Here is a 13,934-nt window from a genome sequence, read left to right on the forward strand (position 1 = left end):
TGTGTGGGCCATGGTATGGTGCTTCAATGACTAATCCACCTGTCAAGAAATATGCTATTCAATACCACTTCAACCGCACGCGAGCTATGTGCCGGACATCCATCATGTTGGAAGTACATTGCCATTCTGTCATGCAGTGAAACATCTTGTAGTAACATTGGTAGAAAGTTACGTAAGAAATCAGCATACGTGGCACCATTTAGATTCCCGTCGATAAAATGGGGGGCCAATTATCCTTCCTCTCATAATGCCGTACCATACATTAACCTGCCCAGGTCGCTGATGTTCCACTTGTCGCAGCCATCGTGGATTTTCCATCGCCCAATAGTGCATATTATGCCGTTTTACGTTACTGCTGTTGGTTAATGATGCTTTGTCGCTAAATAGAACGCGTGCAAAAAAAACTCTGTCATCGTCCCGTAATTTTTCTTGTGCCCAGTGGCAGAACTGTACACTATGTTCAAAGTCGTTGCCACGCAATTCCTGGTGCATAGAAATATGGTACGGGTGCAATCGATGTTGTTGTAGCATTCTCAACACCAACGTTTTTTGAGATTCCCGATTCTCGTGCAATTTGTCTGTTACTGATGTGCGGATTTGCCGCGGCAGTAGCTAAAGCACCTACTTGGGCATCATCATTTTTTTGCAGGTCGTGGTTGACGTTTCACATGTGGCTGAACACTTCCTGTTTCCTTAAATAACGTAACTATCCGGCGAACGGTGTGGACACTTGGATGAAGTCATCCAGGATACCGAGCAGCATACGTAGCACACGCCCATTGGGCATTTTGATCACAGTAACGATACATCAACACCATATCGGCCTTTTCCGCAGTTGGTAAACGGCCCATTTTAACACAGGCAATGTATCACGAAGCAAATAACGTCTGCACTGGTGGAATGTTACAGGATACCACAGACTTATACGTTTGTGACTATTACAGCGCCATCTATCACAAAGAAACAAAGTGGTCCAACTAAAACATTTATATTTCTTTACGTACTACATGAATATGTAATTAAAAATGGGGGTTCCTATTTAAAAAAACGCAGTTGATATCCGTTTGACCTATGGCAGTGCCATCTAGCGGGTCAACCATAACACCATCTGTTTTCCCCCGTTAAGCTAGACAAGTTTCATTCTTTGTAGTTCCTTCATTTGACACTTATTTTGTGAGATATATGGCGCGGTCACAATCAATGGACCACCCTGTATATACGGTATGTGTTGCAGCCAGAGGCAGTTCGCTCCGCTCCCTTGTATGTGCAAGTGCTGAATAAACCTTCGTGAAGTGAAGTTAGTGTTCGTCTTTCATCTACTTACACCTTCCTCTGTGTGACATCATTCTGGTGGAGATGCTCGGTATTGGAACTTTTGATACTGCACATGATGGACGACATCAGGCCACAACAGAGCCACAGTTTATGTGGCGAGAAACCAGAGTTCGATCCATATTCAACAGATCGCAATCTATCGGAGACAGAAGAGGAGGATGTCACGATGACAGCAACTGTGTGCCACCACATGAGACATCCTTCCAGGTTCTCTGGTAATGATGGCCAAGTGGCTAAAGGTATGACTGTATAGCCAGATTTAACAAATAGGATGACGCCATGTGTTTGGCTAACGTATTTTTCTATTTGGAGGGCACTGCAAAGCAATGGTATGTGAACGAGTAGTAGTTCACAAGCTGGCAAGTATTTCAGGCGGAAATGCGCGAGTATTTTGGCGACACACGATGACAGAAGTGCAAGGCTGAAATTAAAGTGCAGGGCACAGCGTCCAGAAGAAACAGCAGCATCGTACATTCGAGATGTCTTAGAGCTGTGTAAAATAGTGGATCCTAGAATGGAGGAGGAAGGTAAGCTTGCACATCTCATGAAGGGTATTGTTGAGTGCATGTATCAAGCCCTACTCCTGAAGGAGGTTTCGACAGCAGACTACTCCATAAAATGGTGCCAGTATATAGAGACAATGCATCACAAAAGAATTACACGCAAGAAGTTTGAACGGATTCCAAACGTTGTATTGATGTCTGTGATGGAGGAAGCAACTGATTTCACAAGTGTTCTTCGTCAGATAGTGAGAGAGGAAGTTAAGAAGGCATTTGGACTGGACGGCGAGACGTCTCAAGAGGTCATAAGGGAGGAGGTGGAACAGACATTGAACCCAATCTCTTGTGCTTCATTTCCTTTTAAAACGGTGAAAAAGTCGAGACCCAGGCGAAGTTAAGTTCCTGCAATGCTGCATGAGGCAACTGTTCGGGCACCAAGGAAGACTAATGTCTGGGGGACCCAGGATAACCAACCAGTACGTTTCCATTGCAGACGACCGGGACACGTGGTGCGCTATTGTCGATAAAGGCGGCAAATAGTTCATGACGCAGACCAATCTTAAGCCGACGCCAACTCTGGGATGACGAAGATGAACTAGATGATTTGGGTGCAGGACGACGTAGGTTACCATCGCCACAAGCTAGCCATTGGAGAGGACGCTCCCCAACACGCCGATCTAGGTCTTCATTGCTGTTAAGAAGCTCCAGCTGATCATCTAGCCGCTGCAACCTGGAAAACTAAAGGGTGCGACCTACCTTGGAGGTGAGGCCACCAAAGAGAAAAATCCTCTGCCGTCAATCACTACAAAAATGATAGGCAACTACGTCGATATCCTCATGGATGGCCGACCAGCCCAAGCCCTTGTCGACTCTGGAACATCATATTCAGTCATTTCGGAGAAGTGCTGTCGCCAGTTGCAGAAAGCCGTATTCGTCGACAGCAAAACATCTCTGGGGCTAATGGGAAATACGTAAAACGTACAGGAAGATGTACCATTTGTCTGGGTATAAGTGGCCATACACAGCCCTTGGAATTAATTGTCTTACAAGAGTGTAGTCATGACATCATTCTTGGATGGGACTTTTTGAAAGCTTCTCAGGCAATTATAGGTTGCGGTCGCTCGAAGATTATGTTAAATGTGATGAGGTACTGTGGACAGGAAGATGCGCATCCCAGTGTGTGGAGACTGTGTGCTGGATGAAGTGATTATTCCTGCAGTCAGCGCTAGAAAGGTGCCGCGCCATGCCTCAACCCATGGACCTTGTAGTGGGGAGAAGCATACCACTGGAGAATAACTTAGTCATCCCAGCCTCTGTCGTCTCGTTCAAGAACGGATTAGGTGAATTGTGGATAGTTAACTGTCTCTGAGAACCGCAGATCCTTCCAAGACGTATGTGCATAGCAACTGCTGAGCCGTTAATTGCAGAACAGCTGAGCATCATAGAAACCTGCCATGCAGAGTCTGTGGGCGAAATCAGCGCTACCACTATGAGACAAGATCTTCTAGCTCGACTATCACCAAATCTCACTAAGGAACAACAGAAGCAGCTACTTCCCATTCTTCAAGAGTTCTCTGAATGCTTCAATCCACAGGTGAAGAGCCAATTAGACAAATCGATGGTGAATCACCGGATTAGCACTGGAGACCATCAACCAATAAGCCAGAGAGCATACCGTGTGTCAGCAACAGAATGTCGAATAATTCGCGACAAGGTAGAGAAAATGATGAAGAACGTCATCATTCAGCCTTTGCAGAGCCCATGGTCATCACCAGTGGTTCTCGTCAGGAAGGAGGATATCAATTGGCGCTTTTGTGTTGATTACAGGAAGCTTAATAAGATAACTAAAAAGGATGTTTATCCTCTTCCACGAATTGATGATACGCTAGATTGTCTGAAGGGGCTAAGTTTTTCTCAACCATGGGCATGTACTCAGATTTCTGGCAAATCAAAGTAGTTGAGGCTGATCGTGAGAGAACTGCATTGATCGCCCCTGAGGGCCTGTATGAGTTTAAGGTAATGCTGTTTGGTTTGTGTAATGCACCAGCAACTTTTGAACAAATGATGGATAATCTTCTAAGGCACCTGAAATGGACAATGTGTCTTTGTTATTTAGATGACATTAAAGTGTTCTCAGAGTTATTTGATGAACACACAAAAAGACTGAGAGCCGTTCTTAAGTGTCTCCAGCAAGCCAGATTGAAACTTAATCCAAGAAAGTGTTTCTGTGGAGCAAAAGAAATCAAAATACTTTAGCACCTTGCGTCAAACAAAGGTGTGCGGCCAGACCCAGAAAAGGTGAGAGCTATTCCTAAAAGTATTAGAGATGTGAGAAGCTTCCTTGGATTATGTTCTTATTACTGTCGTTTTATGAAAGACTTTTGTATCAAAGCCAGGCCACTCCAACAGTTGTTAAAAGCCAATGCAAAATTTATCTGGGGTGGTGCTCAACAAGGTGCTTTTGATGTGCTGTGAAAAGCTCTGACTACTGACCCTGTACTTGGTCTGTATGATGAGAGAGCACCTACAGAACTACACACAGATGCCAGTGGGTATGGGATCGGTGCTGTTCTGGTGCAAATTTCAGATGGGAAAGAGGCGGTTATAGCCTGTGCTTGCTTACAAAAGCTGAGAGAGACTACTCAACTACAGAAAGAGAATGTCTTGCTGTGATTTGGGCTATGTGCAAATTTCTACAGTATCTGTATGGAAGGCCATTCACAGCTGTGACAGACCATCATTCACTTTGTTGGTTGACAGGCCTTAAGGATCCAACAGGATGACTCACCAGGTGGGCACTACGTCTTAAAGAGTATGACATTACCATAGTGTACAAAAGTGGAAGAAAACACCAAGATGCTGACTGTCTCTCAAGAAACCCTGTACAAGACCATCAAGACTTTGATGAAGATAGTGACCGTCTCGCTGCACTCCAGGATCTCTCCACTGAGCAGGAGGAGGACCAAAGATATCTCAAATTATGCTTGCCTTAAGTTGGTCAGAGGATGTGAAAGGACAATGGATTGCTTTGTAAGAAAAACTATGATGTGTTTAGAAATAGGTGGCTACCGGTGATTCCTAAACACATGTGCTTAGATGTTCTACAGAAATTCCATGACACACCTGAGGCCAGACATTTAGGATTTATTAAGACGTACGATAGAATCCGCAAGAGACTTTTCTGGCCAGGTTTATTTAGGAGTGTCCGTCGCTTTGTCGCACTGTCGAGAGTGCCAGAGAAGAAAGGCAGTTCCTCAGAAACCACCTGGCTGACTCATACCAATTCCACCAGCTGAAACACCTTTCCAGTGTGTTGGGATTGACCTCCTCGGACGATTTCCTGGAGTCTGCTAATAGCAATAGATGGAGTATTGTTTGCACTGATTATCTGACACGCTATGCCTTTACAAAAGCCGTGCAAACAGCCGAAGCATTCGAGATAGTAAAATTCATCGTGGAAGACATTGTATTAAAACAAAGTGCCCCATAGTCTCTAATTACAAATCGAGGAAAAGTTTTTCAGTCGAATCTTGTGACAGAGAGAAACAGTCAGTGCAACATTACTCATCGCATGAAGACTGCCTACCATCCGCAAACTAACGGGCTTACTGAATGCCTTAATATGACGGTGGCCAACATGTTATCAATGTTCGTCATTGTTGAGCAGAGCAACTGGGATGAGGTGCTACCTTTCGTGACATTTGCCTACAACACCGCCAAACAAGACACCACAGGATTTTTGCCATTTTTTTTTCTGGTACATGGGTGTGAAGCAACAACGACAATGGACACTGTGTTTCCGTCACATCCTGATGACGTGAACGACGAATGCATTGGCCAGGTGTTAACCAGAGCTGAGGAAGCTCAGCAGTTAGCTCGACTTCGCAAGCTGCAGGCTCAAGAAAACAATCGCTGAAGGTATGATGTGAGCCACCGCCCTGTTGTCTACTAGCCTGGTGACCTTATCTGGATCTTCACTCCTGTTCGGAAGGTTGGTCTTTCTGAGTAGCTCCTCAGGCACTGCTTTGGACCTTATAAGGTTGTAAGACAGTTTTCTGATGTGAGGTATGAAGTTGAAGATTTCGACTCCGACACAAGACAACAAAGGATCAGAGATACAGTCCACATCCTTCAAATGAAGCCCTACAAGGATCCTGCAACCCAGGGTAAATTCGAAGCTCCAGGGACAGGCAACAAGCGGAAAGGCAACGAAGAACATAGCGTTAAGGGAAGTTCTAAGATAATCACCGTCAGGGCGAACATAAGTCATCGTGAGTTGGAGTATGCAGGACCAATGACTCGTTCCCGGACTAGGACGACGTAACAACAAGACACTGTTCTCTTAAGGACGGAGCAATGTCACAGGAGAAGCTGAATAGCACTGTGGTGTAGTGGATATGATACTAAACTATTGCATCAAAGGTGGTGAGTTCAAAACTCACCTGAACTGTACAATTTTAATTTCTATATTCTGTTCGAGTACATTCTAGAAATATCCACAAATTGCAAGAATCATTGTACTGGAATGTTCTGTAGCTGTATGTATACGGTATGTGTTCTGGCCGGAGGAAGTTCGCTCTGCGCTCTTGTATGTGCACGTGCTGAATTAACCTTCGTTGAGTGAAATTTGTGTTCGTCATTCATCTACTTACACCTTCCACTATGTGACAGTATGGTTGTATTTTTTGCATAATTATCAGGGGAAATTTTGTTTGTTGTTAAATTGCCGGAAAAGACAGCCCTTGTTTTATTGTGATTGTAAGGTCCACCTGACATTTGAGTGTACCAACCATAAATTTGTGCTCACTGGAGACAAGACATTTTGCAGTACTAAGTGAAACAGTGTTTGTCATTGAAACATGAGAGCGGACACACTAATTTTTCAGCAGTTTTCTTGTTCTTTATCCTTGTCCACAGGCTGAAATTTCACTAGATTGATTTTCTATTTAAGGTGCATTGTTCGGCTGACTTAAATTTATTGGTGGGTAATTATAACACTGTAGTGTTAACGTTCCATGTTGTTCACTCTGTGCTTAGTCTTCCGCCCTTAAAGCAGCATATAAAGTAAATCATCAAATATTTTGGTCTTACACAATTGGCAGCCTGAACTGGAAACCCAGTGTTAAGAGTTAGTACCAAAAATCAAATTGCTCCCATTAAGGTGTTGGTTGTTTATAACTTACATCAGTGTCCACTGAAGTGATATCTATCAAAATCTACTGTGTTCATACACATCTCAGTTGACCCACAAATAACGCCACTGATACAAACTATGAAACAAATGAATCTGTTGTGAGAGAATGGTAAAACAGTTAAAGTGTGTGTAATTTTCAGTGTCGCAGGCATCTCAGTATGTTCTGATTGCTGAACAGTTCATAAAACTGTATGGATCACTTTTAGCTTTTGAGGAAGTAGTTTGAAACAAAAAATATCTAAAACAATTGTTTTGGTTGAGGTTCTGTGGCTTTGATTGCAATCACCATTCTTAAATATTTATATTCTGTTCATTCTGTTTTTATTTGTAATTTAGCACTTAGAGTTAAATATGTGGATTCTAGAGTTCTTTCAGGTAACTGCGGTAAAAGTGTGTGGTTGAAAGGTATCCAAAATAAAAGTTAACTCTCTCTCAAACTAATTTCTGTATGTGGTCAAGTTACATCTCTAAAAAGAGAATTTCTGGGAGCTTTGTTTTCTGGTGGTTGACAAGGTTATATAATTTCCATTTTTTAAACCCATAGTTAAAATGGCAACACTAAAAGAGCAAGTTCAGTGTGTTTTGCGACTAGCACATTTGCAATTGGTTACATCGTTTCGATGTTTTAGAACCCGATAGGAACGTCAGCTGCATGGGAGGAAGAACTGTTAAAGATTCTGGAACAATAAACATTGAACGACAGGTTGTCTGCTACATGTAAAATCTTCTGAAATGCCACAGATCTCCGAAGAAAATTTCAGTCATGTTAGAGAAGCATTTCAGTGGCGCCTGTATAAACCTGTTCATACTGCGAGCTTGCAGTTAGTTCGTGTTCAAGAGTGACAGATGAGTTGTACTAAAAGCTCAGTCTAAGAACATAGAAGGTTCAAATGTTTTGTGCAGTAAAACCTAATGACAAAGTTGTATGTATGAACATCACATTAGAAATGCTGCAAAGGATTGATATGTCATATGATTACCTCAAACTGTTGTTTCTCTGATGAAGCTGTGTCTCATATTAGTGGGATAGAATGTGGGCAGTGAAAATCCACGTCTCACATGTGGATTCTTCTTCTTCTTCTTCTTCTTCTTCTTCTTAAAACTGACAGTAACGGGAATTTTGTGCTTGGGTAGGCTTGGAACAGTATGTCTTTCCCACAACTACCACATAAAACGATCTTCCAGGTAGATGAAGCTCTGTCACATTTCAGTCTTGACAGCGAATTACTGCATTAAAATTTTTTCTCGTGGTATTATGTGTAAAAAGACCAAATGTGATCAGCACCTGAAAGATCACTTAAGGTTTGCTATGGCATCAGTTACACCAAGCTTACTGCAGGCTACATGGAACAAGGGGAATATCATCTGGTGTTTGGTGGTGCAACCAGGCATTTCCATATTTTAATCTATTGAGGACGTGATATTCAGTAAAAGAATTGGCACTGCCCTTAGGCAACATTGTAAGCCATAAATGTATGTAATATTAGTTTGCGAGTTGTAGTTAATTTATTTTGGTTATCTTCCATATGTACCTGCAGTACATACCATAATGTTGCAGCCATAAGTACCATGTTGAATGTAGATATAAAATCCTGCTAATACCTAGAAGTGAAGAAAAAAATTATCGCTATTATCATAACCTTACAAATGGGATGTTTACATATTAAAAATTTCATCATGTGCTTAAATTCAGTAAGAACATATTGTGTAATAGTGTCATCATTTGTGTACACAATTTTTTTTCTCCAGACATTGGTGGATGAAATGCCTACCCTCGAGACTCAGGTAAAGAAACAAGAACAAAAAGTGAAGCAAGTTCTACCTGAACTATCAAAAGTCAAAGCTCTGACTGCAAGACTACAGGAAACAAAAGAAGGTATCTAACAAACTGTTACCTTTTTAGGTTTACAATTACGAGCAAATCACACTACACACACTCACTAAACGCTCAGTATACTGAGTGAAAGAAATTGTGTAATTGGATAACCTTTGTACTGTCAAATAATTTGATCATTTTACAGAAAATTTAATTTTTTTGCGTTACGTGTAGTATCAGTTACGGATGCTTTCGAACTTGTTCATTGAAACAGTGTTTGTGGTGGATCCTAACTGGGACCGACTATGTAATTAAGTTGTTATGCTCATATGTAGTAAGTTATTCAGCTGGGGCCAAAAAAATCGAGGCATACCATTTCTGCCAGTTTCGTGAACACAGGAGACTAGATGTGGAGATGCTTTTCACATAATTTGTATTTGGTGTTGTGCATATTGGATTTGAGGATCCAAGTGTTTTAATAAGTTTTTTGTTGAATTAGTTTGGTATAGCACAATAACCTGTGTATAATCCTGAGAAACATTACAAAAAATTGTATATACTCAAGATCGGCATAATCTAGTTGTGTTACTAAGCATGTCATAGATTTTACTGCACTAATCTATGTAGATTTAAAATAGCAAACAGCTTGGCACTAGGTTGATCCATTTTTCCTTCCTTCCTTCCTTCCTTCGAGTGAGTGTATCCAGTAACATTTTTTTCAAATAGAAGGATGAATTTTATCATTAAAGTAGGAAAGTTTTGTAGTATATAAATACCTTAGGAGAAAGGAGCCTAATCATCGAAAAGCAGCAGCTTTGAGTCATTGACAGCGACACACAAAAAGGAAAGAAAATTTGCATGTGCGCTTGCCTCTGCATAGTGCTAGCTGGACGCACAGTGCCAGGATTACTGTTTGGCAGGTGAATTAGGAGGAGGTGGGAGTCAAGAAGAGGGCTTGGGTGTGGGTAGCTAGCAGCTTGGCAGGAGGCAGTTGGTTTGTTGGGTAGAAATAAGAGAGGGAGGAGTGACAGGTGCACGGTGTAGGCATGTGAGCAGATGTCAGAGCTGGGGGAAGCAGCGCTTGTTTAAGGTGGTAAGGAGATAGGGACTGGGAGGGCTGCTGGTACAGGAAGTGAGGAAACTGTCGGGTGGCGAAGAACCTAATGGTGTTCCGAAAAGATAGGCTAAACACGGTTGGCGATGGTGTGTTTGTTGCTGTTAGAAGTCGTTTAACTTGTCGCGAAATTGAAGTAGATACTTCCTGTGAGTTAGTCTGGGCAGAGGTTATTGTTGGCAACCGGAATAAAATAATAATTGGATCCTTTTACCTACCTCCCATTTCAGATGATAGAGTTGCTGAAAGGTTCAAAGAAAACTTGAGTTTGATTTCGAACACGTACCCGACTCATACGATAATAGTTGATGGTTACTTTAATTTACCCTCGATATGTTGGCGAAAATACGTGTTTAATTCCAGAGGTACATATAAAATATCACCCGAAACTGTGCTAAACGCATTCTCTGAGAATTATTTCCAGCAGTTAGTTCATGAGACCCCGCGAATGGCAAACGGTTGGGAAACACACTTGACCTCTTAGCAACAAATAATCCTGAGTTAATAACGAGCATCAAAACCGATTCAGGGATTAGTGAACACAGGTTTGTTGTAGTGAGACTGAATATTGTAATCCCCAAATCCTCGAAAGATAAGCAAAAAATATACCTATTCAAAAAAGTAGATAAAAATTCACTTGACACCTTCCTAAGAGACAATCTCAACTCATTCCATATTATTAAGTGTACACCAGATGTGGCTTCAATTCCAAGAAATAGCATCGGCAGCAATTGAGAGGTTTATACCAAATAAACTAGAAAACGACGGAGCTGATCCTCCTTGGTACACCAAACTGTTTAGAACACTGTTGCAGAAACAACAAAAAACAACGAAACAAATGTGCCAAATTAAAACAGAAGCAAAATCCTCAAGATTGGCGATCCTTTACAGAAGCCTAAAACTTTGCGCGCAGTTCAATGCAAGACTCCTGTAACAATTTCCACAACGAAACTTTGTCTCGAAACCTGGCAGAAAATCCAAAGAGATTTTGGTCGTGCGTGAAGTACGTTAGCGGCAAGAAACAATCAGTGCCTTCTCTGCGCAATAGCAATGGAGATACTATCGAGGACAGTGCTGCCAAAGCAGAGTTACTAAACACAGCCTTCCGAAATGCCTTCAAAATAGAAGACAAAGTAAATATTCCAGAATTCGAATCGAAAACAGCTGCCAGCATGAGTAACGTAGAAGTAAATATCCTCAGAGTAGTGAAGCAACTTAAATCACTTAATAAAAGCAAGTCTTCTGGTCCAGACTGTGCTCCATACTTAACAATCATATACAACTGTTCACTCGACGAAAAATCCATAGCCAAAGACAAGTTGCACAGGTCACACCAATATTCAAGAAAGGTAGTAGGAGTAATCCACTAAATTACAGGCCCATATTGTTAACGTCGATATGCAGCAGGATTTTAGAACACATATTGTGTTCGAATATTATGAATTGCCTCGAAGGAAACGGTCTATTGACACACAGTCAACATCTGTTTAGAAAACATCGCTGCTGTGAAACACAACTAGCTCTTTATTCACGTGAAGTGCTGAGTGCTATTGACAAGGGATTTCAGATCGATTCCGTATTCCTGGATTTCCGGAAGGCTTTTGACGCCGTACCAGACAAGCGACTTGTAGTGAAATTGCGTGCTTACGGAATATCGTCTCAGTTATGTGACTGAATTTGCGATTTCCTGTCAGAGGTCACAGTTCATAGTAATTGACAGAACGTCATCGAGTAAAACGGAAGTGATTTCAGGCATTCCCCAAGGTAGTGTTGTAGGCCCTCTGCTGTTCCTTATTTATATAAAAGTTTTGGAAGAGAATCTGAGCAGCCGTCTTCGGTTGTTTGCAGATGACACTGTCATTTATCGACTAATAAAGTAATCAGAAGATCAAAACAAACTGCAAAAAGATTTTAAAAAAATATCTGAATGATGCGAAAAGTGGCAGTTGACCCTGAATAACGGAAAGTGTGAGGTCATCCACATGAGTGCTAAAAGGAACTCGTTAAACTTCGGTTACATGATAAATCAGTCTAATCTAAAAGCCGTAAATTCAACTAAATACCTAGGTATTACAATTACGAACAACTTAAATTGGAAAGAATACATAGAAAATGTTGTGGGGGAAAGGCTAACCAAAGGCTGCATTTTATTGGCAGGACACTTAGAAAATGTAACAGACCTAGTAAGGAGACTGCCTACCGTACACTTGTCCATCCTCTTTTAGAATACTGCTGCACGGTGTGGTATCCTAACCAGGTAGAACTGACGGAGTAAATCGAAAAAGTTCAAAGAAAGGCAGCACGTTTTATGTTATCGCGAAATATGGGAGAGAGAAAAGATACAGGATTTGGGCTGGAAATCATTAAAAGAAAGGCATTTTTCGTTGCGACGCAATCTTCTCACTAAATTCCAATCACCAACTTTCTCCTCCGAATGCGAAAATATTTTGTCGACACTGACCTACATAGGGCAAAATGATCACCACTATAAAATAAGGGAAATCAGAGCTTCTACGGAAAGATATAGGTGTTCATTCTTTCCGCGCGGTATAAGAGATTGGAATAATAGAGAATAGTGAAGGTGGTTCGATGAACCCCCTGCCAGGCACTTAAATGTGATTTGCAGAGTATCGATGTAGATGTCGAAGTAGATGGTGTGGGGACAGGAAGTTAATAAAGATTGAAGCCAGGAAGTAGTGAAGGATGTGGTGCAAGGATAATTCATATCTGCATAATTCAGAATAGATGGTGGTGGAGGGAAGGATCCAGATCGCAAAGTGTGTGTGTGAAGCAGCCATTGAATTCAAGTTAGTTATGCCACTGGTTGTTCAACTTTGCTTTTGGCCACAGTTTGGCAGTGGCCATTTACTACAGTGGACATCTTTTTGGGTGCCATACTGACGTGAAAAGCTGTGCAGTTATTGCAGCAGAGTTTGTGTGCGACACAGCTACTTCCACAGGTGGCCCTTCCTCTGATGGGGCAGAAAGGTGCTGGCTAGGTAGATTCAGCAGGACTTGCATCTGGGGGTTTCACATGCGTATGATCCTACAGGTTGGCAGCTGCAGTGGTATACAGGTGGACTAGGCTGTTGTATAGGTTGCGTGGGTGATGGAATATCTCTTTCGGAGGGGTGTTGCTGTCGATGGCTCAATACTTATGCTTTCCAATGAGTGGTCTCATTTAATCCTAAAGAATTTTATCATTACATATTTCAGTTTTATCATAGTGCTGTAAATTTGCTTAAAGTCTCCAGCTTCCAGTTTTTTGTAGTATTTTGGGTTGTTGAAAGTATCTAGGCATCAATGTATTGCATGCTTATCAAAATGCTATTTCTATGTAACACTCTAAAACATTTCAGTAAAGCATTTTGTGTTCAATTATAAACACTGATTTTAGTATCCCCTCATAATGATTACCTCATTTGATTGGTTATGCAAGTTGGTATTAGTATGATTATTATTTCAGCTTCAACATTTTGTATTTAATTTGCTTAGCATTTCCACAAAGAAATTGTATTTAGTTATGAAGATCTTCTATTCTTTGGGATGATGTTCCAGCTGAAGTAATGTTCCTGTCTTTTTGCTAACAGTGCTGTAGAAAACATCATTTACAAATATACCAATAATTTTTAATGTTTTGCTTCATATAATGTGCAGAAACTAAATAAAAATATTTTATTATTTTTGTACTCCATTTGAATCTTGTACTCCATTTGAATGTAGAAATTAAATTATTATAGTTTAGTCAATGAAGGAAAATTAGGGAAAAATTTGTGTAGTCAAAAATTTTGCGTACTGTGGTGGGATGGGCCAGTGCTATGAACAACATACTAAAAATACCCACTGATGGGGTGTGAGTGGGAGGGAGGGGTCTTAAAGGTAACTTTTTATGTTATTCAAGAAACTCAAAAAACACTGGTTCTGAAGAATGTCTCCTAGTATAAAATAAAACTGTGTTAAATTTCCTTCAAAGAA

At 41.2% G+C, this 13,934-nt stretch overlaps 1 protein-coding gene across 1 annotated transcript in view; it reads left to right on the forward strand.

The window, feature by feature from the left end:
• Positions 1-13,934, forward strand: part of LOC124721169 (structural maintenance of chromosomes protein 4-like) — a 249,531-nt gene that overhangs the window by 154,380 nt on the left and 81,217 nt on the right. The window contains exon 14 of the mRNA XM_047246005.1: positions 8,779-8,905. Coding sequence (XP_047101961.1) covers positions 8,779-8,905 — 127 coding nt within the window. The remainder of the gene's footprint in view (positions 1-8,778; positions 8,906-13,934) is intronic.

This window comes from Schistocerca piceifrons, chromosome X (assembly GCF_021461385.2).
Source record: "Schistocerca piceifrons isolate TAMUIC-IGC-003096 chromosome X, iqSchPice1.1, whole genome shotgun sequence".
Lineage (NCBI taxonomy): Eukaryota > Metazoa > Arthropoda > Insecta > Orthoptera > Acrididae > Schistocerca > Schistocerca piceifrons.